Below are 21803 nucleotides of genomic sequence, written 5' to 3' on the forward strand. Positions count from 1 at the left end.
CTTGTATATGCCAGGCACACTTACTGTTATGAAACCAAATTTTAAACTACATTTTTCAAATACTTTGACGGTTTCCTCTTTTTCTTTGTAGTCCTGGCAGAAAGGAATGGACTTGTGTTGATTGATCAGGCTGCTTGCAGTGTGTATGTGTAGTCATCGTCTCTGTATGCTGAACAGCTGCGACTGCAGAAAAGACCTAACGTTGACTCAGCTTGAATCATCATATACCCTAACACTGTGGCAGTGCCGACTGCAAATGGCGCTTTGGATTCAGATTGCACCAAATATGGAATTTGGGATGACACAAGCTGACATTTGATGCAAATTTAGTAAGGTTTCATAAAATGTGTGGATAACAGCGATTGTTTGGAACATGAAGTCCTACCTACATAAAGAACTGTAACTGTACATTAACTTGCACCTGGGACGCTCAAACATTCATTGTAACTTCACAGCGGTCTGTCTGCTTAACAATATGTTGTGCTCCAAATAACGCAATAAGCATGCCATATTAGACTTGCTGTAGTTCATCCAGTAATATTTGACCGTATGTATGTGTCAGTCAGACCTGTATAGAAACATCCACTCACTTCTTGTCTGGTACTGTGTTGCTTCTGTACTGCTGCAATAACTCCTGTGTGAATCCTGGTTGTGTGAATCAAATTAAAACTAGAGATCAACTATGATCAGTGTCCGATAAAAGTTTTTGACATTTGATCGTTTATTTTATTTCAGAGCTCAGACTAAACATTCATGTTTTTGGAAACTGCAAGTTGTGCTTGCTGACGAAACAGCAGATGGTTCTATCATTACCATGGCCTTGATTACAGGAAATGATGGTCTTGCAACTTAATTTATGGTTAACAGACGACATCCTGTATGTATTCGGTTAAAAGAGACGTAAAATGACTGACAAACAATCTCCTAAAATACAAACATGGAACAATTATGGTCATTATGAAATCATGACTTCTAAAGTTACAAGCTAAAAAAAACACTAGTTCCTTGATTGATTCTAACAAAGGTCTGTAACAATTACATCACTATTACAATGTACAATTTGCCCCAATTTACAACTTAGCCATATACATATACAACTGGATAAGCAACATAAGACAGAGTTAAGCTATGGTACTGAGAGACTGGAGCCTGCTGGTGACAGTCCCGCTCTTCATTTTAGTGATAAATATTTCAATATGTAGCTCATGACTCCATGGTGGTTTTGGAGGGGCATCAGAGACCAGGGGAACGAGGAGGCGCGGACTGACAGTGCAGGAGGATGCAGATCAGAGGATTAGGAGTCCTCTATGGAGAAAGCTCGCTGCGTGTTGGGGAAACGCTGGGAGTTGTAATCCGGATCGTCTCTCACTCTCTCCTTGATGTCACTCTTCACCTGGAACACAGGGTGGGGGGAGGGGTTGACAAAGAGAGTAGATTATAGGCTTAAAGCCAGTGCCGGCTTTACCTGTGTTGGCGCTCTAGACAAAATTACTCTCTTGCGCCCTTCCATGCCTACCCCCCCCCCCCCCCCCCCCACCCCCCCCCCCACCCCCCCCCACCCCGGCAATACACCATGAGGATGTCGCGCCGGTCAACAATCTCGCTGCCGGCGCCCCTCTGGCCGCTAGCGGCGCCCCTCCAGCAGATGGCGCCCTAGGCAATTGCCTATATCGCCTATGCCAAAAGCCGGCCCTGCTTAAAGCAATACTTCAACCTATAATGTGTAATTTTTGTATCAAGTGCTCACAGTGTGCTGCCTTTAATCCTTGACAAGGAAAACTTTACTCACAAGCCTTCATGATTAGTAATTTTACAATTTCACAACAGCAAAATGCTATCAAAAATTCCATTTAAAAAGCTCACACTCTTCATGCTGCACAATACAGTGGTTTAGGAAAATCACCTGTTCTGTGTATGCGTCCTGCAATTCTGGCCTCTCTAGCTCCCCCTGCAGGCTGTTTGGAGTGGTGACAGGCCGGACTCCAGCAGCACGAGCGGCGCGGCTCACTGCGTCCGACAGGGAGAGGTGGGGTCCTTCACACTGGGTGGTCTGCACAGGGAAAAAGTGCCATCACACTTTTTTAAGAACATCTAATCAAAACCACTTTCATACAAGAAAATCTTAAGGCATCAAGGTAAAATGGAACTTTGATAGAGTGTTGGGTTGCACAGTTTCCTGGGTGTTATTTGAGTAGGGATGCACATGGACTGGACTGATGTTACTAAGCCACACACACACATACATGATAGACGCACACACACACTGTAGTTAATCCACTGCCTCCACAGCAGTCTGTTAGCCTGACTGCAGCTAGTGAACACAGACTTTCTGCTGCTTCTCTTTTATTTTCCTGTTTGAATTGCAAAGTAGATCCAGCAGGTGGCATCTGCAGAAAACTTTTACATAGTAGCCTTAAACCAGGAAGAAACAACCTGATGCTATGTTCAAAAATAACTCATTACACACAAAAAATGGGTGTCAAGATGTGATTTTCTTATACTGGCATAATCGACTTTGTTCATGCTGGTTTGTGTCCTAAAAATGTTATTTTGGGTCCTCTTTCTGAGATGCCATGGAAGTGAATGGAGAAACAGAAAGACAGTACTCTAGATTACCAGCAAGTGATGAGATTATTTCACCACCATGAGGGCTCACATCATGTCCAGGTAATCATGTAACAACTATACAACATGTTTAATTTTTCTTCAAGCACAGCATCTTTAAAGTTGCACTAAACAAGTGTAAAAACAATCCAGCCAACTTTGCCTAAATCACTGCAACAGGGAAGTGTCTCTCCCCCATTCAGATGCTGCAGATTAGGGCCATCCAAATTTAAGAATGAATCCCCAAAAATGCAAAACAGCAGCAAGTTAGCGCTCCGTCCAGAGAAAGCTGTACTGTAATGATGGCCAACCTTAATCACCCCCCATCCACCCAAAAAGCACACGCACAAAGAAGAAATGTCACTTACATCAAAAATGATCTTCAGAGTTTGCTCACTGCCATCAGTGCTCATTATTAGCTAATGCAGATGTGAGTTAACATACAGGTGTTGGAGCTATAGCATGGAGACCTCACCTTCCTCCTCTTGGCAGGCATCCCATGCAGGTAGGCGTCAGACAGAGGTGGCTGGGCCTTCAGCTTCCTCTGAGACAGCATGTCATGTCTGATGATGGGCACCCATTCCTGCCAAGGCCAATAATAATTACAAAAACAAAACAACTAAAGACCATCATCTTAATATCTGCTACTGGTGAACACGTTCAGAGTCCTGGCAGTTTGTGCTGTGTACAGTCAAATGTTTGTGGCTGATGTGAGGACGGAGTAGATGCCTCAGGCACATGCTGGAGTCAGTCACTGCAATAAGAGTGTGATTGATTTGGGATTCTGAGAGACTGATGTCAGTGCCATCAGATCCCAGTACCAACATAGAAGGCTGGAGATACAGCAGAGTCATGATTTCAGAACTATCAGGGACAGCAATCAGGTGGAGTAAGTTATACATTTCTTTTTCAACACTCGGCAGCATTCAAATTAACCCCTCTAGAGTTCACTTGGAACTGATCTGAGACCACATCTCTCACGTAGACTCAAGTTGGAATATTTGGTGTGCACAGTTCTCACATACACAGCTGATTTGCATCAAGGGTGTGAACACACCAGGGTTCAAATCTACCCGACTAAATACAGTAGAGACCTCAGGCAGCGATTACACCAGCAAGCAGCAGTGGAAATGGTAGAGGAGAAATGTACATTGGTCACTATGGTTTGGAAGCAGCCTTGCAAGCATCGCTTAATGAAGCTGAAAGTAGTGCATTCCATGATGCTTCCAGTTGAGGATGTAGTGAATTCACTGAAATATGAGTTGCTTGCAACCAATAAAACAGTAAGAATTAACTAGGTGATCAAGTGCTTTTTTTTGGGTCCGATCGACATGATGAGACACACAGCAACCATTCTGCTTTGAACTTTGTTCAACTTAGCCCTGTTCACACTACACTTAGGCACAGGCTTACACGTGTCTCAAGCCTGCAACTTAGAATATGGGATACGGACACTCTTAGCCCAGGGCTAATTAAACCCAGTCCAGAGTAGGGTCATGCCCATCTTTTCTGGGACTACGTGCATGACGTTAGGGTTAAGGTCTGTGGTCAGAATGGAGGTTAGACCCAAAACAATAGAATGTTTGTCGTCCAATCAAAACTGTGCTATGAATGTTCTAAACACATTAACCCTAGGTTTGGATTTTCAAATGTGAATCTTTAACCCAGGGCTACCTCTAAGGCCTGGGTTATTAAGTATGAGGATAGAATAAGGGCAATGATGTGTTCAGCCCAAACACAGTGAATTATCCTGTCGCAGACTCACATGAATATGGCTACGAATTTTTTTCTTGAGTTGAAAATTTTTACCTCATTCTTGTCAACCGGCATGAATTAGCATCTATTTGTGTTTTTGCATTGACATTGTATGCAATTGCACCAGGTTAAAAACTGGCTTTGGGTTTGGTCTCAACACACAGTAACACTTATACTTTCATTATTGCTGTGTGATGGCAGCCTAAAACTCACTGAAAAGATACTATTATTATTACATCACAATATATTTGTAGATACGTGTGTGGAAGCTGATCAAAATGTCTCATGAAATGACTTCTGACTGAGGTTTTCCGAGACAGCACATGTTTAGTACTGATCAATATAAATATGTAGAACCCAAAGCATTCCTTACAGGCGGTACAGCGGCTGCCCAAGGCTCCACCTCCAGCGCCGTCTCCTCCTGTCCAGTCGGGGCCCCGGGGCCCTGGCTCTCCCCTGATGACACCCTGCGGGCGGGCGTGGTGTCTGCGGGTGGCGCTCCCATCTCACTGCTGTCTCCGGACGACGCCATGGCCTCCTCCGCTGTAGTGGCTACAGCCGGGGACAGGCTCTCCTCCATCTGAGCACGAGGAGGATAAAGGAGTAGAAGAGTTTGTCATTACTGGTGAGACTGATTTCTAAAACTGTTTATCTGTTGGCGGGCTCAATATCGAGTTTTTATCAAAAATCAGGCCAGTGCTGTGTTGGTGCAAGTGTTTCGCAAAATCACACTTTCCATGAACCCATTTGCTTCCCGTACCCCTCCATCTCCCTGGTGCTTCTGCTTTCCTACAGACGAAGTACATTTTCCATCTGTTTTTACTGAACTTATATTGAACTATTTTCATTGGCATTTTAAGTTAAATGGAAATGTTTCAATATTATAAATATTCTATGGGTATTGTGTGGAAGCGTAATGCATTCACTTGAGAAAAAATATTGTTTTTCTGCAAGACATAACTGTTAGAATTCTGAAAAGCTCTCATGAAAAGCAAAAATCTCTCTCCTGGAGATTAAAGTGGTACTAAATTACTGTTTTCTGCTGAAACTCTCAGACCTCTGATTCTTTCTGTACAGAATTTCGATAGTTCAGATATTGTGATTCTGATTCACGATTTAAGAAGGAATGATAATTTTTACATTCTAATTTTCATTTCCACTGAAAAAGCTATTAAAATGATGATAGAGTGATTTTTGCTGGAGTCTGTACCAAATAAACATGTTTGTCTGCATCTGGACAATATGATTTATAGGTGAGAGCATCTCTCTAGCACCATAATATTTTATTTACAACAATGTTTTGTCACACATCTTACCCTTTATGAAAAACCTGCAGCTCCTGTCACTTGAATATTGAGCTTTTGAGTGCCATGGCTCCACACTGCTGTCTTTAAAATACATGTTTTTATGATCAGTGCTTTTTTTCTGTGTGTGCTCCTTTTTTTGGGCAAGGCTCACTTGAAAAGATATATTCTTTCAAGCGACTACCCTGGTCAACAAATGATAAACGAAACAAAAATAATTGAAAATAAAAGAACACGAAGCAAACTGACCTCCACATTCTGATTTTCCGACTGCGGTTCAGCCTCGGCCTCTGCCCGGTGACTGGACTCCCTCTGAAACAGCAGCACATCATGACAGCGTTAGCTCTAACACAACCAACCGAGTGTGGCCTTCAATTTTCAAACCTTGGGTTTAACATCATTGGGTTTAACTCTTTACTTAAATACTTGTATGTGACCTCTTTTATTACATAGAATCAGACCAAGTTCAACTGATTTTCTCAGGTCAGTAAGAATAAAACGTGTTCTGTTAGATTTCAACATATGAAAATGTTTCAGTCTCACTGGTAATATAGTAAAATTCTGTTAGCTTAACCGGTCCTAATATATGGTAGAAGTTAAATAACCATTAAGTCCTGGGCGTGATTTTACTTGTGTACATGACAAGGTACGACCATTTATTATTTTGATTGAGAGTAAAGGACCGAGGAGGTTATCCTTTCCTTCTTAAGGGTCATGTTTGAGAAAGAAAAAAAAAAAAAGACAAAACATTTCTATTATTGTGTACCAGTTGTATGCAGAATGTATGTTATAATGATCAATAAAAAGAAAATTGCAACAAAAAAAGAGAAAATGTTTCAGTCCCTTTTAATTCCTATTGATGTCTTAGTGTTGACAACAGTACCAACGGTCCATGTGTACCCCAGTTCTCACCTGTGTGTAGATGACATAATGACGGATCTGGTCTTCGGTAACTGGGTTGTGTTCCAGTATGACGTGGAGCCTCATGGACATCATGCTGGTCAACCAGTTCACCAGACTGGGATTGACTTCGGCAGACATCCTCCTCTGTGTGAACGCAAACGGAGAGAGAAACTGAACATGGCTACCATATGGTGAGCTCCTAAATGATCTGGCCAGCACTGGATGGCACCGGTCACCAGCTCTACCACCACCTGCACATATGTTAGGGTCATTTAGTTTAGGGTGTCTACAGGCATCACAGGTACAGTCATTACTTTTTAAGACCTTTTTAGTAAAGACTTGAACCAAAAGAAGACTGATTTTGGGAAAAATCAACTGTTTTTCACCGTCTTGTTTTAAATTACATTACCCATACTGATTCCTATTACAATGACTGGCAATGTATGTTACATCACACAGTTTAGGGAAACACAAAATGAGTGGCTATAAGTGATGTATACTAACAATCCGGTGGTTGATGACGGTTGTCAGAGCTCTTTGTTCCCCCCCGAGGCAGTAGAGGTTGAGGGCCAGACACTCAAACAGGCCCTGGGTGCACAGCAACAGCAGACGGGGGCCAAAGGTATGGTCTACAAGACAGATGAACACAGAGAGTGAGATCGGTGGGCTCACATAAGGAAGGCAGCAGCACTTCAGTCTGTTTCAGAGTATGTGACACTCAGGAAGCTTACTAAAACCAAATGAGGTGAAGGAAAGCTGCTCCCACCCTCCAGCTGTTATGCAGGACATTGTTCCTCTCATTACTTATTTTTAAGAATGTTAGCTGGGGAGAAGTCCACCTCAATGAACTATCCCTTTAAATTGGTAAGAACACCAGAGAAGGGGTATTTCTGCAGAGAGTACATACAGCCCCATCACACTGAACTGTCGTTACATGAACTGAAATTTGTTGTGACGACTCCACCAAAGAGCTACAACGTCTAACCTGGTAAGATGACTGGTTAACCAAACTCCAATAATTAATATCTAATAATCAAGCCTCCGTGTGTGTGTAATATAATTTTTCCACCCTGGTCCAGAGCAAAGACAGCAGACCTAAGTGAGGAGCATTTACCGGTGCAGCGCAGGATGTGTGTGGCCATCCGCGTGAACTGTTGTCTGAGGAAAGACATGTTCGTCTGAATGATGTCCACTCCCTCCCGCACGGTCACGGTGGCCTGGAACGAACACACACACTTCAGCTGAGACACACAGCACACTACGTGACATGAGTGCTGCTAGCCTGTGTGAGGGGCTGTGTGTGGGAGCTGGGCTGCCCTTACAAAGCTCTCGGCGATGTACTCCTCCAGACCGTTGATCAGGTCCTCAGCTGCTTTCTGCAAAGAGAGCAGCGCGTTCAATTCTTCACAGTGAAGATAAAAAAATAAGTAAAATACACAAACAAACAAAATAAACAGTAAAAACAACAATTCACAACAAAAGTCACTGTAAGTCCATTAATTTACTGTACAATGAAAACCAATGAAAATCAGCCGATATGTGGATGGTCAATAAACTTACAGCCATTTTCTACGACTATTATTTCACAGATGTCTCAAAAACAAAAAAAAAAACAATGGGACAGCAATGATGCCCGTCAGCCAGTTGATGGCCCTCTCCTGATTTCCTGATTAATGCTACCTAATTAATGACTGCTAGCTTTCTATGTTGAGCCATAAAAACAAGAGCCAGTTTCTTGTAGTTTGAGGCCACAACACTGTTGCAGTGGGAGCCTCTTGCTCCACCCCTGATCAGCCAGAATACAGAGACCCATCCAGCGAGGTGCCTGCACTCTGTACAAGCACAGACAAGCTGACTGTACAGTTCCAAAGCAGGAGGGGTTATACTGGGCTGCCAGGTAGGGATGGGTGATACCACACTTTTAGGATTCGATGCTATACCAATACTTTTTCTTGCATTTTCATCGATACTGATACCGATACTGATAATTTCTTATTGGCAATTTTTTTCATTCAAAATATTATTACATTTAAGACAAATTACATGACAAATACAGACCATTTATACCATATTTATTATGGTCAATGCATAATAAAACTAAAATTAATATAAACAACATAAATATGAATTAAATAAATTAAATATGAACAAAAATTTGCACATTTTTACTGTTATTGTTGTTTTCTTGCACTTTTCTTGTCAAAAAAAAAAGAAAAAAGGACCGATCAGCCATTATTTTCTGTGTGTTCCTCTGGCTCCCGCATTCGAGCCACTCTCGCTGGCTGTGCTGTTGGGCCGTCACGTGACACGGGCCAGCTCAATACACCGCCAGGCTCAGGGGTGCCTAAGTGAAGGAAGCTATCTAAAACAGCTGAAAGTTATGCATGCACCCCCTATTCTTATTTGTTAGTATCGATATTTGTTTAAGGAAATTGATGGCAAATGTGAGTATCAATATATCGATACCACAGGATCGATACGCCCATCCCTACTGCCAGGGTCCCTAAAGTCAAATTCCCATTTATTATCCCAAATGCATTTCATTTCCAACATTTGGATGGGCATGAAACTCTCCCAGTTGAAACATCAGTGCAAACAAACAGCAACTTTCACTGAAACACTTCTGAAATCAAAGATCCTGTGGCTGAGCTTCAAAGTCTGTCTGTTCCTCTCACTGCTGACGAGTTATGCAGCTTTCAGCCAAACTCACACACAAATGCTTGGATCATTCCATGGAGTTTTAGCTCCTGAAAGCAACAACCCATCTGGATTACAATAAGACACGGACATGTTCACCATAGTCATGGTTGAGGAGGCTCATGGGTACTGTAGTGCTTAGTCACCATTTGACAAAAAATCTGATTCCTAAGACAAAGCTGAAACATTTACAAGCAATGGCCATAACATAACCCTATTGTATTTTTGATTTTGGTGATTCTGCGTTGATTAATATAGCAGCTGTCATTACAGGGATACTGTAAATATAATTATGGACCTGTTGTCTTCCATTGGATCAGAGATGGCTGGTGTTTTTGGAATACCAGTTCACCATGAAAGCCTGAAAGTACAACTCTCTTTGTCAGAGACTGAAGGCAGCACATGGAGAGTACTTGATACACAAAACATGTATTATGGGTGAATTATTCTTTTAAAAGCAAATTACAAATGAGGAAAATGAGCCCTGCAGCCCTCCCCTCCTCTACAGCCCATGCAGCTTACTGCGATGTTAACGTCAGTGGGCTCGCGGCCCTGGAGGTAGTGCTCGGTGAAGAAGTCGGTGAGCTGGGGCTGGATGCGGCTCAACGGCTGGGCGTTTCCATGGAGTAACAACACCATGTCCACCATGGAGAAGCTCTGACACACCAGGGACAGCAGGTCACCAAAGAAACCTGCCAGAGAGACCCATAACACCTTCAGGGTTTTAATTCATGCATTGATGTTATTTGTCAGGGGCCATGTACAGTGTTAAAGATATATGTTGCCATTTGAAGCACTGTACCAGCAGGTCACAATCAAGGTTGTTATCATTAATGAAAACTACAAAATAATGGAAACTACGTGTGGAAAAACATTTATGTTAACAAAAACGAGGCCTTACAAAAAACCCGTGAATACATATCTTAAATGGTATGATGTTTTCTTAAATGTTTATTACACAAGACTTTTTTGAAATTTTTTGAATCTGTTTTTGAATTCCACCCCTGACAAATAACCCATATTACAGAAAACATTAACTCTGAAACTACTTAAATCTAAACTAAAACTAAGCATTTAAAAAAAAAAAAAAACTCAACTAGCAAACCTGCTTTAAAAACGAATTAAAACTAAACTGAAATTTCAAACAAAAAGTCAACACAAAATAAAAATAAAAGCTAATGAAAAATGCAAAATAACCTTGATCACGAATAAAACATATAACAACACAATAAAAAACACAGCAAAAAACAAAGCAAAACACAGGTCACATGATATAAAATAAAAGTGAGATTATTTGTGTACATGAGAAGACCATGAGATCAAAGTTTATGTGATTGAAGTGCAGACTTTCAGCTTCAATTTAACGGGTTGAACAAAAATATGGCATTAACTGTTTAGGAATTACAGCCAATTTTATACATTGTTTATACATTGTTTATATATAAACAAAATTTGTCTGCAGTGTTGAGCTTTACATTCAGAAGAATTTCACTGGACCTGTGCAGAAGTAAGTCAATTATTGTATAAAACGGTTTAATTATGATTTACAGCACTTAAAGTATTAAAACTAAACTATTAACTACTATTATATTTACTACTATTATAAATAAACTATTTTATTCATACATGAAACATTTAAGTTACTTGTTCATGTCCTGTTTGCCTAAGGACAAAGTCATTTCTTGGTGCCAATTAATTGGCCAAACCAATGAATCAGTCGACCTCTGTGCTGTACAAGCTCTTCCAGATCTTAGAGAGTTCGCTGAACAAAAATACACAGTCATACACATGTCTATAAACTGTGAACTGAAAAAACATGATACGCTTACAGTGAGTCCCTGGTCATAAGAGACAGAAGAGAGGTTGTTCCCCAGGTTTAGGTTTTTTCTTCTGTTGTTGTCTGTTCTGTTGTTTAACATTGTTCATATTTCTATTTTGTTTTTCTATATTCCTTTTTTATAATGTTTATATTGGTTTTTGCTATTTATTATCTTTTTATACTGTTTATAATGTAAATTATGCTTCATATTTTGCTATCCACTTTGCTGCTGTAATGCGTGAAATTTCCCCACCATGGGACTAATATCTTATCTTATCTTATCTTATCTTATCTTATCTTATCTTATCTGACTTACCGACAGCATCCCCAGAGCCTGGAGTAAACAGATTGCTGGTCTGGGACAGCCTCTGGATGAACTGGGCGATGCTCTCTCCAGTGCCCTGCTGTGCCCCCAGAGAGCCCATCATGGTGGACAGCACCCCCTGGACGATGCCTGTGAACAGCTCTGGGCTCAGAGAGTCTCCTCCGCCGCCGCCGGCCTGAGAGGGTGGAGGGCCGGTGGTCTGAGGGGGGACTGGAGTGCCGAGGGTGCTGGGAGGTTGCTGGCCAGGATTGCCATCAGCAGACAGATTTTACAAGTCAGTTCAAACAAATTGAGCACATGTACAGCAGCTTTTTTCAGCTGCCAACATCTAACTATAACGACCAAAATCTGCTCAGCGACTCCCAGGACTTTTTGGCAAAATCTGCAACCCTCTACACATCCATCCCAACAGCAGAGGGCGTTACTAAAGCAACGGCAGAATAAACAGCTGACAAGCTGTTCATTGTGTAAATGGGACTTTGCATGCGTTGTTCTGCTAAAACAGCAATAGAGTAGGGAAGTGTGTAAACTATTTCAACAATTTTTTGCTATCAGCAATAAATATTCTTCTGATCTATCTCAGAAGTTTTATTTTTATCTGGACATTTTTTCAAGGCTATGCTAGCATAATCACAAAGACTACAAATCCCTACACAACCCTCAGTGTTCCAAGCTGCTGCTCTCCAGCTCCAGCAGTAGAACTGAACTGTTTGCTACCTCACCATGTGGTGCTGCTTAGTGATATCCTGTGTTTCTAAGGAGACAGGACAGGGTCTAAGTTCTCTGAGTGACCGTCACAATGCACAAAGCAAAGTGTATCTGGTGAGATGGATTACAAACAGGACTACAACTCTTAAAACATTCAGTTCTGGAAACTGGTGAGACAGATACCTCCTCAGGTCACAGGCTGATGCAGAAGCAATTCTATTTTTGAAACAGAACCGATCTCTAGTGATGGCAGATTCTGGCTGAGGACCAGTTGAAATTTTATTTTACAAAACTGCCGGCTAACTGATGATGATGCACTCATTTTCCTTTCCTACTGCCAACAGTTAAAAAAGGAAAAATCCTGCATTCCATCATTTCTAAATGCATGTTTTCAAGTGGAATTTCATAGTTTGCTTACAGGGATTACAAATTATGACTGAGTTTTATGACACACTGCAGGTACTTACCGGCGTGAACTCTGGCATGCTCTGGAAGAAGCCAGGCAGCCCAGGCACGGTCACAGTGATGGAGGGTGCTGCTCCTGAGCCAGGACCTCCCAGACCAGCTCCTCCTCCCAGGAGAGAGCCCAGGAGCTGGGCCAGGTTTCCCTCAGGGCCGCCCTCTGCTGGCTGGCCCATGGAGGTAGTGCTGGTGGTGTGGGTGGATGTCTGACCCGAGGTGTTGGCAGAGGAAGGAGGAGGAGTGGTGGTGGAAAAGGATGAGTCAGATGAAGAGGACGAGAAGGAGAAGGAGTGGGAATGAGTTGAAGAGGAGGTGGATGTTGGATCACCTGAGGGAATTGCAAAGACAGGACAGAGTCAGCTGATTTCATGTTTGCTGTCAGTAAGAACACACACACACACACTCCTCACCATTCACACCTAACATTATCATGTGTCGAACATGTGTCTCCAATGACCTTTCATGATCTGATTTGTGATCGACCTGAGATCCATGCAAACAGAATAAAGTCTGTTTGCATGCCCTCAGCCCCGGGGCGCACACTCCAGGACTGGGGTGTGTGCCCCGTTTTGTCATTTGCCCAGGGTTTCTGCTACATGTAATTCATCGTGGCACACCGCCACGGCAAAATAAAAGCCGCCACACCTTCGGAATGCTGATTTTTTTCTTCCAGATGTTAAAACAATTTTAAATGGATATATATACACATATATAGGCTATGTAGCCTTTATTTGCGCAAATATACTCACTATAATCAGTTTGAAAGGTTACACTACACTCCAATTAACTTTATTTTGAAAAATGAACACCGGAGTCATCACCCGCCTGTTTGATTACTGTCTGCAGTGCGCTCGCAGAGGGAGAGAAAAGAGCGAGAGAAAGGTACCTAGGCAAGATTAAATTTAATCCAGTTTTTTGGTCAAGCCTGTGAAAACGACCCTAATGTTATCGTTAATGTTAACAGTGTGGGGCTTATAATTTCCGCGATCACGGAATTAGCCAAATAAAACACAATCTATTTTTAACGCAGAATATCACCGAATTTGACATAATTTGAATGAAATGCTGTTTTTGTGTGGAATATGAACATATGTCTGGGGAAAATCACATGGAGGGAAGCAAATCTGGTTGGCACAACCCCTCCAGTGGTTTCACCTGCACCACCAAGAAAAAAAAAATAAAACACCTGCACCGGCATTGAAAGGCAAAGAAATTTTCCAGGCTACAGCAGCGCACTGACATAGATTGTGTAACAAAGCGAAGAGTTGCCACTCTGCTCTATTTTCACTGACTAACAGCAGCACACTGGCTTAGCTTGTCTATTCAGAGAAGAGGTATCACTTCGGCTTATTTTTCAATCTATGTTATCACATGCATACTACTGCTCATTCATTGGTAGTTGAATTGTTAGGTCTGTTTGATAAGTAATTTCCATTAAAAAAAAAAAGAAAAAATTTAACATATTGTTAAATGTGGGGGTGGAGGGTGGGGGGGTGGGTCCTCAATAATTATGATGTGCGTTCCTGTCCTGCACCCTGTCATAAATTCTTAAATGTGATCACCACATTCTATCCGCAAGGGACAGAGTAAGGCCGACAGAATGTGATGTGTTTAGCACCATTCTCCCTTTAAAAACAGTGAAGTAGAAAAATGGTGACAGTGCTCACCTGGCTGCCCTGGCATTAGGAGCTGTCCTACCAGACCACTGATCATCTGGGTGAAAGGGGAGGATGCCAGTGGTGTGCCCTAGTCAAGGTGGGATAAAGCAGACATCATCACACATGAAGCGCAGCAACAGACAACTCCATTCCTGGATTGTTGTTTTTCACATGCAACCACTGGTAGACTTCTAAAAATGCAAGCTGTGGCTGCACTGCATTCTGTTCAACTGAAGCTACTGACTGTAAGTGGACAAATCAGGTCTTGCTCAGACTGCCAGCCCAAATCTTATTCTTTGCCATATCCACACTGCATCCAGATTGATTTTAGAATGTCGCAAAAGTCAAAAACCACATGAAATGCGACTTTTGCACACCGCCTCCAACATTTGGAGGTGGTTTGAAATGTGATTCCTACTGGATTTGTACAGACACATCTCAGGGCAAACGTTCTGGGCACTCTAATCGGTTTCCAAACTGTCTTTTGTGTCAACACAAAACAATGACAGCATCAAATCCAGTGTGATGGAAGCGCATCAGAGCAGCTGAATAGAATCCGTGCTGCTGCTAGCTGAGCAGAGTGGAGGACAACACAGAGGACAACAGACGGGACATTTCTGGACATTTCTCCTGCTTCTGCGTTGGGGTGGATTCAGACCTGTGGCTCATTTGCTTTGTTCCGATTCAGGGGCGAAATCGATACAACTGATGCATTTTTCTTTTGGGTCGTTTGTGTTCACAAGGCAACAGTCTGTATCGGTCCAAAGTTGTAGACAAATGCCATGCGCGGACCAACTGTTCTCTCATTGGTCAGAAATGCCGGAAGGAAAAACCCCTTCTTCTGTTGCTTCTTCTTCTGCTGTTTCTTTTTTCTTTGGTTGACGGTTGGCAACCGGGTGCATTACTGCCCCCCTCTGTTGGAGGGTGAACCACAGTTCTGAGTCAGTTGTGTCGGTTGCTGTGTCGGTTCTGTTCTCACTGCAGACGAAGCGCTGCAGGGCTCGAAAGGAAGCGAGCTGAGACCAGCCCTTCTAGGCGATCTCAGTGCGCTTGTTTCATCCTGCATCTGAGCACGATTGCTGTGTTCACATACACTACTCACAAAAAGTTAGGGATATTCGGCTTTCGGGTGAAATTTCAGGATGAACCTAAAATGCATTCTAACCTTTCCAGGTGAACTTAATGTGACCTTCTGTAAACTTTTGAATGCACATGTCCAACTGTTCAATGTTTCAGTACTTTTTGCACAAGTTGCTGTTCTCTAACAAGGAGTTTAACGGCAAAATTCACATCAGGTGTTTGATGCTCCAGCTCATCGAGGTCGTATCATTAGGGAACGGCTGCTGGAGACTGGGGTACCTCAAATGGAGTGGCCTGCACTTTCTCAGACCTGAATCCCATAGAAAACCTATGGGATCAGCTGAGTCGCCATGTAGAGGCTCGGAGCTCTGTACCCCAGAACCTCAATGTCCTGAGGGCCGCCCTTCAAGAAGAGTGGGATGCCATGCCTCAGCAGACAATAAGTCGACTTGTGAACAGCATGAGACGTCGTGGTCAAGCTGTAATTGATGCTCAAGGGCACATGACAAGTTATTGACACTGACATTTTTTGTTGTGGTATATCCACCACTGTTGTTGGCTTTTGTTTCAAGAAATTGTTTGAGATGAGGAAATCACCAGTGTATGCTTCTACTTAAATGCCCTACTTTCATGATATAATATCACTGTAGCGTGAACTTTCTTATATTTTCCATAAATTTCACCCAAAAGCCAAATATCCCTAACTTTTTGTGAGTAGTGTATGTCCAAACGAACCGTTCTTTGAGGGGAAACGCTCCCTGTTTCGGAACAACTGCTCGAAATGAGACAGATCTGAACACACCCTAGGAGAGCTGCATCATCAGTGCATGTAGTTACTGATGTCTACGCTGTTACCGCAGCAACCCATGCAGATAGGTTGGTGATGTTTAGACACACAAATCCCATCTAATCAGTTGCAAATAACAGTGCGGGCAGTCTGTCTTTAAGATCTGAATTGAGAGTCAAATGTGATTTGCCTGCAGTTTGAACCAGGACTTAGTTTCTTTGCCTCCTCTGTGATGGATTTCTCTCTGGATTGTTGGATGTCACTGCAAAGCTGCGGCCCTAGAAAGAAGCCCCAACATCATTGCAGCTGCTGGAATTTTTTGGGCCATTTAACCATACCAATAAGAAAATGGAACCAAACCACAAGATACCATAGCTGCTTTGTAACAGTGCTCCGGTGTTTTTCAAGTGCACTCTTTGTTTAGGATCAGAGTCCACCAGCCTCTGGCTCCATTCTCTCTCGCCTCACCTGTCCTGGCTGCTGCCCTGCTGTGGGAGGTACTGTTGCCCTGAGGTTGATGGTGGTTCCCCTGGCGCCTACAGGCTGCGGGATGCGGGGAGAGAAAGAAGGTCTGGTGATGACCACCCGAGCCTGAGCAGGGTGAGGGGGCTGTGATGGGGCAGCTCCCTCCGTGCTGGCTGTGGAGTCAGGGCCAGCTGGCATTTGGCCTGAGTGTCCGGCCGAGGCTGCAGCAGCCATGGCAGCGGCTTGGTGGGAGATCTGGTGAACAATGGCCTGCATGAACTCAGGAGGAAGCCCTGGGATGTGGACAGGTGTGGCTCCTAAACACAGAAGAAAGTTACTTTATGATGTTATAATAGTGGCTGAGCGCTCTGTCAAATAAGCCCCACTTCACTCATGTACTCATCAGTTCTATGATCATGTACACTAAGATTCCTATCCATTAGGAGCAGTAGTTAGTGAAAAACAAGAAAAATCATTATGAAATCATGAAACGCTTGCGCGCGCACACACACACACACACACACACACACACACACACAATCTTACTTCTCGGGTCTCTGACTGCCCACACACCTATTGGCCCCGCCCTGCCTCTTTTTATTTTTTTTGCCATGTCTCTGCATTGCTGATTCTCCTCAGTGTTATTTTTCATTAACTCCCTCAAAATCTTACATCTTGGACTTTTTCCACCAGTTTCACGCGATTATGTTTTCACAACAGCAGGTGAGCTGCATGTGGAGGCACCTTGCTGTTACTGACGTACTGAACTGATTGAAACCAATGTGGTATTGACACTTCTTTTGTCCAATAGACTACTTTATAGCAGCGAGGCATTTAAAGTGCCATTAAGGCACCGAACTTGAACTGATGCCCAGCACTATTAATAAAATGTTTAAGACTAAGTGTGTGTCTATGTCTCAGCAAACCAAAGGGCTGGTTACATGGTGACAGAGACAACAAAGGGGGGTGGGGGTGATGTGAAACTGGCACTAGGCAGAGCGCCAATGAGTTGGTAACACTGTGGAACCAGAGTTCCTGGCCTAGAGCCAGTTCTCTGGCTGTCGAAACGTGAAGAACTGGTTTGAGATGACGCACCGGCTCCCGACCAACCCTCAAACTGGCCTGGTGGAAAAGGGGTACCAGACCAGATTTGCTGCAGGAGTTAAGACAATGCATCGTAACACTAACAGGAACTCATAGCAGCTTATATCTATAAAGCCATGCTGTCTTTAAATTTCATGAACAGCTTAACAGGGAGATGGGAGACGGCTCACCAGGCTGTCCAGGACCTGCAGCATTTGGCTCTCCTGGGGACTGAGACCCACCAGCTGATTCACCTGTTCAACACAAGAGGCATGTAAGGGAGAAGCCTGAAGGATGATGGAGAAGCAAAGTGATCTTATTTGTTCATGAATGAACAAATAAGAAATGACTTCTGTGAGCTTCATTAAACACAATGCACAACAAGGAAACACATCTACCATCAATGTTCATCTGCATCATGACCACAGGCTCCATGGTTTGGTGGGTGATTCTGATAACTCGTGGCCCTCCCTGTCCTTGCTGCTGATTGGTTCCATTTGGCTGGAGAGGTGGGGCCCTGCCCTGGCCCTGCTGATCTGACTGGCCAGTAGCCTGAGAGGGCTGGGCCTGCCCTTCAGCTGCTGGCCTCCCATTAGACGTCATGGTCACGGTGGTCCCAAGGTTTATCTGTGGGGGAAAAAAAGATTTTTAAAAAAGAAAGAAAAAAGACCACCTTTGTCATGAGTTCCACAGTGCACTTTTTTAACTGAACCAAAATGACTGCAACAGATATTTAAAAGAGAGCAATATATCTTGACAGAGCAGAAAAATGTCAAACATTTCATATGGAAAGATAAGAATCTTCATGATTTTAACGTACAGGAATGGGCATGTGTGGCAGACCAGCCTGCAGTAAGACGGGGGGGTTGTAGTGGGCCATGGGGCGAACCACGTACAGGTGACGGGGAGGAGAGGTTGCCAGGTTACAGCGCAGGTCGCCAAGGACAACTAAAGTGTTCCCAAGGAGACGCAGAGCATCTCCAACCAGGTTAAGAATCCGCTGGTCTTCTTCCCTTTCCTGGGTCTGGAAATGAACAGAGATTTTGAAACAGCTCCTGGCAACACAAAGATTAAAATTCACTTCCACTGCTGCCGACATGTTTAGAAAAAATCAAACTGTGCTTTACGTCTGTTTTAGGAATGGTAGCAGACATGACCTCCAGCATAAAATAACCCTTCCACAGTTTATAAAGCCCTGTATATTACTGAATAAATATTTGATTTTCAACTAATGACAATTAAAAGTTTTCCTTTTGCCAAGCATTGAATGTCTTGAAGAATAACTAAATGTCACAGCTGATTTTCAATGATGATTGCAGAAAAACTTTTAATGTTGTGTAGTCACAGGGGTGCAGTTAGTTATTATAATATTAAGTCATCATCATTTGTGTAAATGTATGTTATGATCTGGTGCATTTTAAAGGGATACTTAACCCATTTTGAAAAAAATAAAATAAAATAATAAAAAGATTATTTGCTCTTACATAGGACAGTAATGGTGCTATCCTCCTCTCATTGTTACTGAGTGCTGGACACTAACCTGCTGCTCCAAATGCTAACTGTTAGCCTCCTGCCACTGAGGTGGACTTCCACCATTTTTGTCCTACATAACAGCTAGGGAGAAGTAAAGTGATATCACTTTTTTTTTTTCAAAATGTGTGATCTTTCTGTTTCTTATGATATAAAATGCATTTGTGATAGGACAACAACAACAACAAAAATACAGCACTCTCATTTCATTTGTTGGAGCGCACACAACAAAACACTAAAGTATTTCAGAGTGACAACAGAGAAGACAAACGCTCTTCATCCACCCTTACGTTGTTGTTGTAGTCTGCTGAGGTGGCTGCACCCAGGATGGAATGGGTTCTCTCTATGAAGGGCCGCAAACGCTCCTCCACCCGCCTCACCTCCGAGAGAACCTCCACAAACTCCGCCGGACTTGGGTGACTGGGGACAAACGGGGAAGGGTGGGGGGGTAAAATCAACAATGCTTATGCCTCCTAGGGCTTGTAATGCACTTTCAAATTGAATTCCTCAAATTTTATTCCTTACTTTATTTCTTTTTATTTATCTATTTATTTATTTATGGGTATTTTTTTGTTTTTTTTATTTGCTCATCGCCTTTCTTCTCATGTTTTTGACAGAAATGAGATCAATTTGCACAGGTTTCCAAGGGTTAAATGCTTATGAGGCTGTGATCAGACACCTCTCAGAAGCATTTTAACACAAGAAATCTGACATGGATTGAACATCACTGATCTGATGTACAGTAACAAAATAATTCTATCAAACTAACAAATTTGGGGAAAAGAAAAAAAGAACATTCTAGACATACACACTCTGACACAGTTTCTTGTCCTCTAGCATGATTGGTTTGACAACTTCCCAAACAAAAAGTAGCAACATGAGTGGAACTGCTAAAACAGGGTGTACACAAAAGCTTGTCAGTGACACCAGCAGCAAATGTCTCCAAAATGCTCGCTGGACTGAATTGATCGCTTCTTCTCTAATCAGTTCTCATCATTTGGAGCACAACAAATTCAAAATTAACCAACTAAAAATGCAATAAATGCTTGACAGATTTCCATAGATCTCAGCCTTTCCAGTGTTAACTTGTTCAGATTCATGTGGCTTTTAACTGTAACCTATCAGTACTGGATTTTTGGGTTGAGTCAAGAATATACTGGCCAATATTTTTTATTTTATATTATTTATATTATTATTATTATTATTATTATTATTTTATTTTTTATTTTTTTTTACACATAACACACATTTGTAGCAAGAATTCTATAATTTAATAATCAAGAAGTTGTAATAAAGATATATGCTGGAGGCTTGGTTTATTTTGAACAAACTTCTTGAAATTTTTTACTGCTATCACTGATTCTTGTGAATTTGGATAAAACAGGTTTTAATTTTGAAAAAAAAAAAAAGTGCATTAAATTACAAAATCTGAAGGTATATCATTATAGGCCAAGGTCTTGGCTGTTCAGCAATGTACCGGTGCAACCTCCTCATTTTGCATTTTTTTCATAAAATAGGTTTTTCCAGTTATTAGGCTACTTTGTTTTTGTCAACACCGTCACCGTAATGAATTTTTTTTCATTCATTTAAAACCAATATAACTGCCTCTGACGGTGGTGACACTAATCTGACGGTGGTGACAGTTGCCTCATTACAACATACAATTCCAAAATTTATACCACTCAAGTCAATGACTTCTTGCTTAACAACTTTATTTAACTATTTGGTACAAAAAATAAGAATCCTGAGCACTGTTATAAGCATTTTTCAGACTTCAGTCATCACCGTCACACAGAAAACCTGACGGTGGTGACGTCTGACAGTGGAGACAAAAACCTGCTCTTTCACATGATAAGCATGAGTTGTTCACATTAGCCAGCTTGTTTCCCTCCTGTTGCTACCTGCATCAGACCTCTTCTTAAAAAGTATACATTTATTCCATAATCTAATCTAATATTTTTTATACAAAAGTGACGGTGTTGACATGTTATGGTTGTGACAGTAGCAGTGTCCAAAAATATGAAGAGATTTAAGAGAAAATAGAAAACTTGCAGGAGCCTGAGCGGTCTTGAAGCATGCAGTAGAGCTGAAGGTTTGAAAAGGGCTCCTCAGGAATGTAATTGACCTTGTAGTTTTTTTATTATTATTTTTTAAATAAATATCTGACGGTGGTGACGAATATCTGGGACACATTTTGAGCAACCACAAAATAATAGTAAATATTGTTCAAAACCCATCGTTTGTAGTTTTTAATACATATTATGATGTACTCTTTCATGTGGTAAATATATTTTTCAGTGAAATTATGACTTTTTGTGGTTTTAATCAAGTTGAAATGATTATCTCCTATCCGAGGACAACTGGTTTTGTAGGCCATGGGCCAACATATAATCATTAAATTAATAAAAATTAAAAATAAACCTATGAAAAAACCTTACAAATGTGCAAAGGACCCCCTGATTATGTCCTTGATTCTTTTTATTCATTAAAATGTTGTAAATTTCCAGCAGAAATAGCATTTTTCTTATTGGGACATGATTTATCCAAATTCTCAAGAATCAGTCCTATATGTATTGTGGAAGCAGAAAATGTACCAAATGGAAGGAAATGGCTTATGCTATGA

The 21803-nt window shown here is 42.0% G+C and overlaps 1 protein-coding gene across 1 annotated transcript in view; it reads right to left on the reverse strand.

Moving 5' to 3' along the window:
- Positions 1-699: 699 nt before the first annotated feature.
- The window catches only part of bag6l (BCL2 associated athanogene 6, like), a 29642-nt gene continuing 8538 nt past the window's right edge, over positions 700-21803 (reverse strand). Inside the window, exons 8-25 of the mRNA XM_030063032.1 lie at positions 19471-19600; positions 18471-18674; positions 18049-18277; positions 17842-17904; positions 16571-16884; positions 14245-14323; positions 12583-12905; positions 11399-11645; positions 9786-9955; positions 7889-7942; positions 7681-7783; positions 7071-7195; positions 6576-6710; positions 5913-5975; positions 4733-4939; positions 3080-3187; positions 1904-2050; positions 700-1393 (exon numbers count right to left, since the gene is read on the reverse strand). Of these exons, the coding sequence (XP_029918892.1) occupies positions 1295-1393; positions 1904-2050; positions 3080-3187; positions 4733-4939; positions 5913-5975; positions 6576-6710; positions 7071-7195; positions 7681-7783; positions 7889-7942; positions 9786-9955; positions 11399-11645; positions 12583-12905; positions 14245-14323; positions 16571-16884; positions 17842-17904; positions 18049-18277; positions 18471-18674; positions 19471-19600 (2800 nt within the window). The 3' untranslated portion in view covers positions 700-1294. The remainder of the gene's footprint in view (positions 1394-1903; positions 2051-3079; positions 3188-4732; positions 4940-5912; positions 5976-6575; positions 6711-7070; positions 7196-7680; positions 7784-7888; positions 7943-9785; positions 9956-11398; positions 11646-12582; positions 12906-14244; positions 14324-16570; positions 16885-17841; positions 17905-18048; positions 18278-18470; positions 18675-19470; positions 19601-21803) is intronic.

The sequence above is a fragment of the Myripristis murdjan genome, chromosome 11 (genome assembly GCF_902150065.1).
Source record: "Myripristis murdjan chromosome 11, fMyrMur1.1, whole genome shotgun sequence".
In the NCBI taxonomy this organism is placed as follows: Eukaryota; Metazoa; Chordata; class Actinopteri; order Holocentriformes; family Holocentridae; genus Myripristis; species Myripristis murdjan.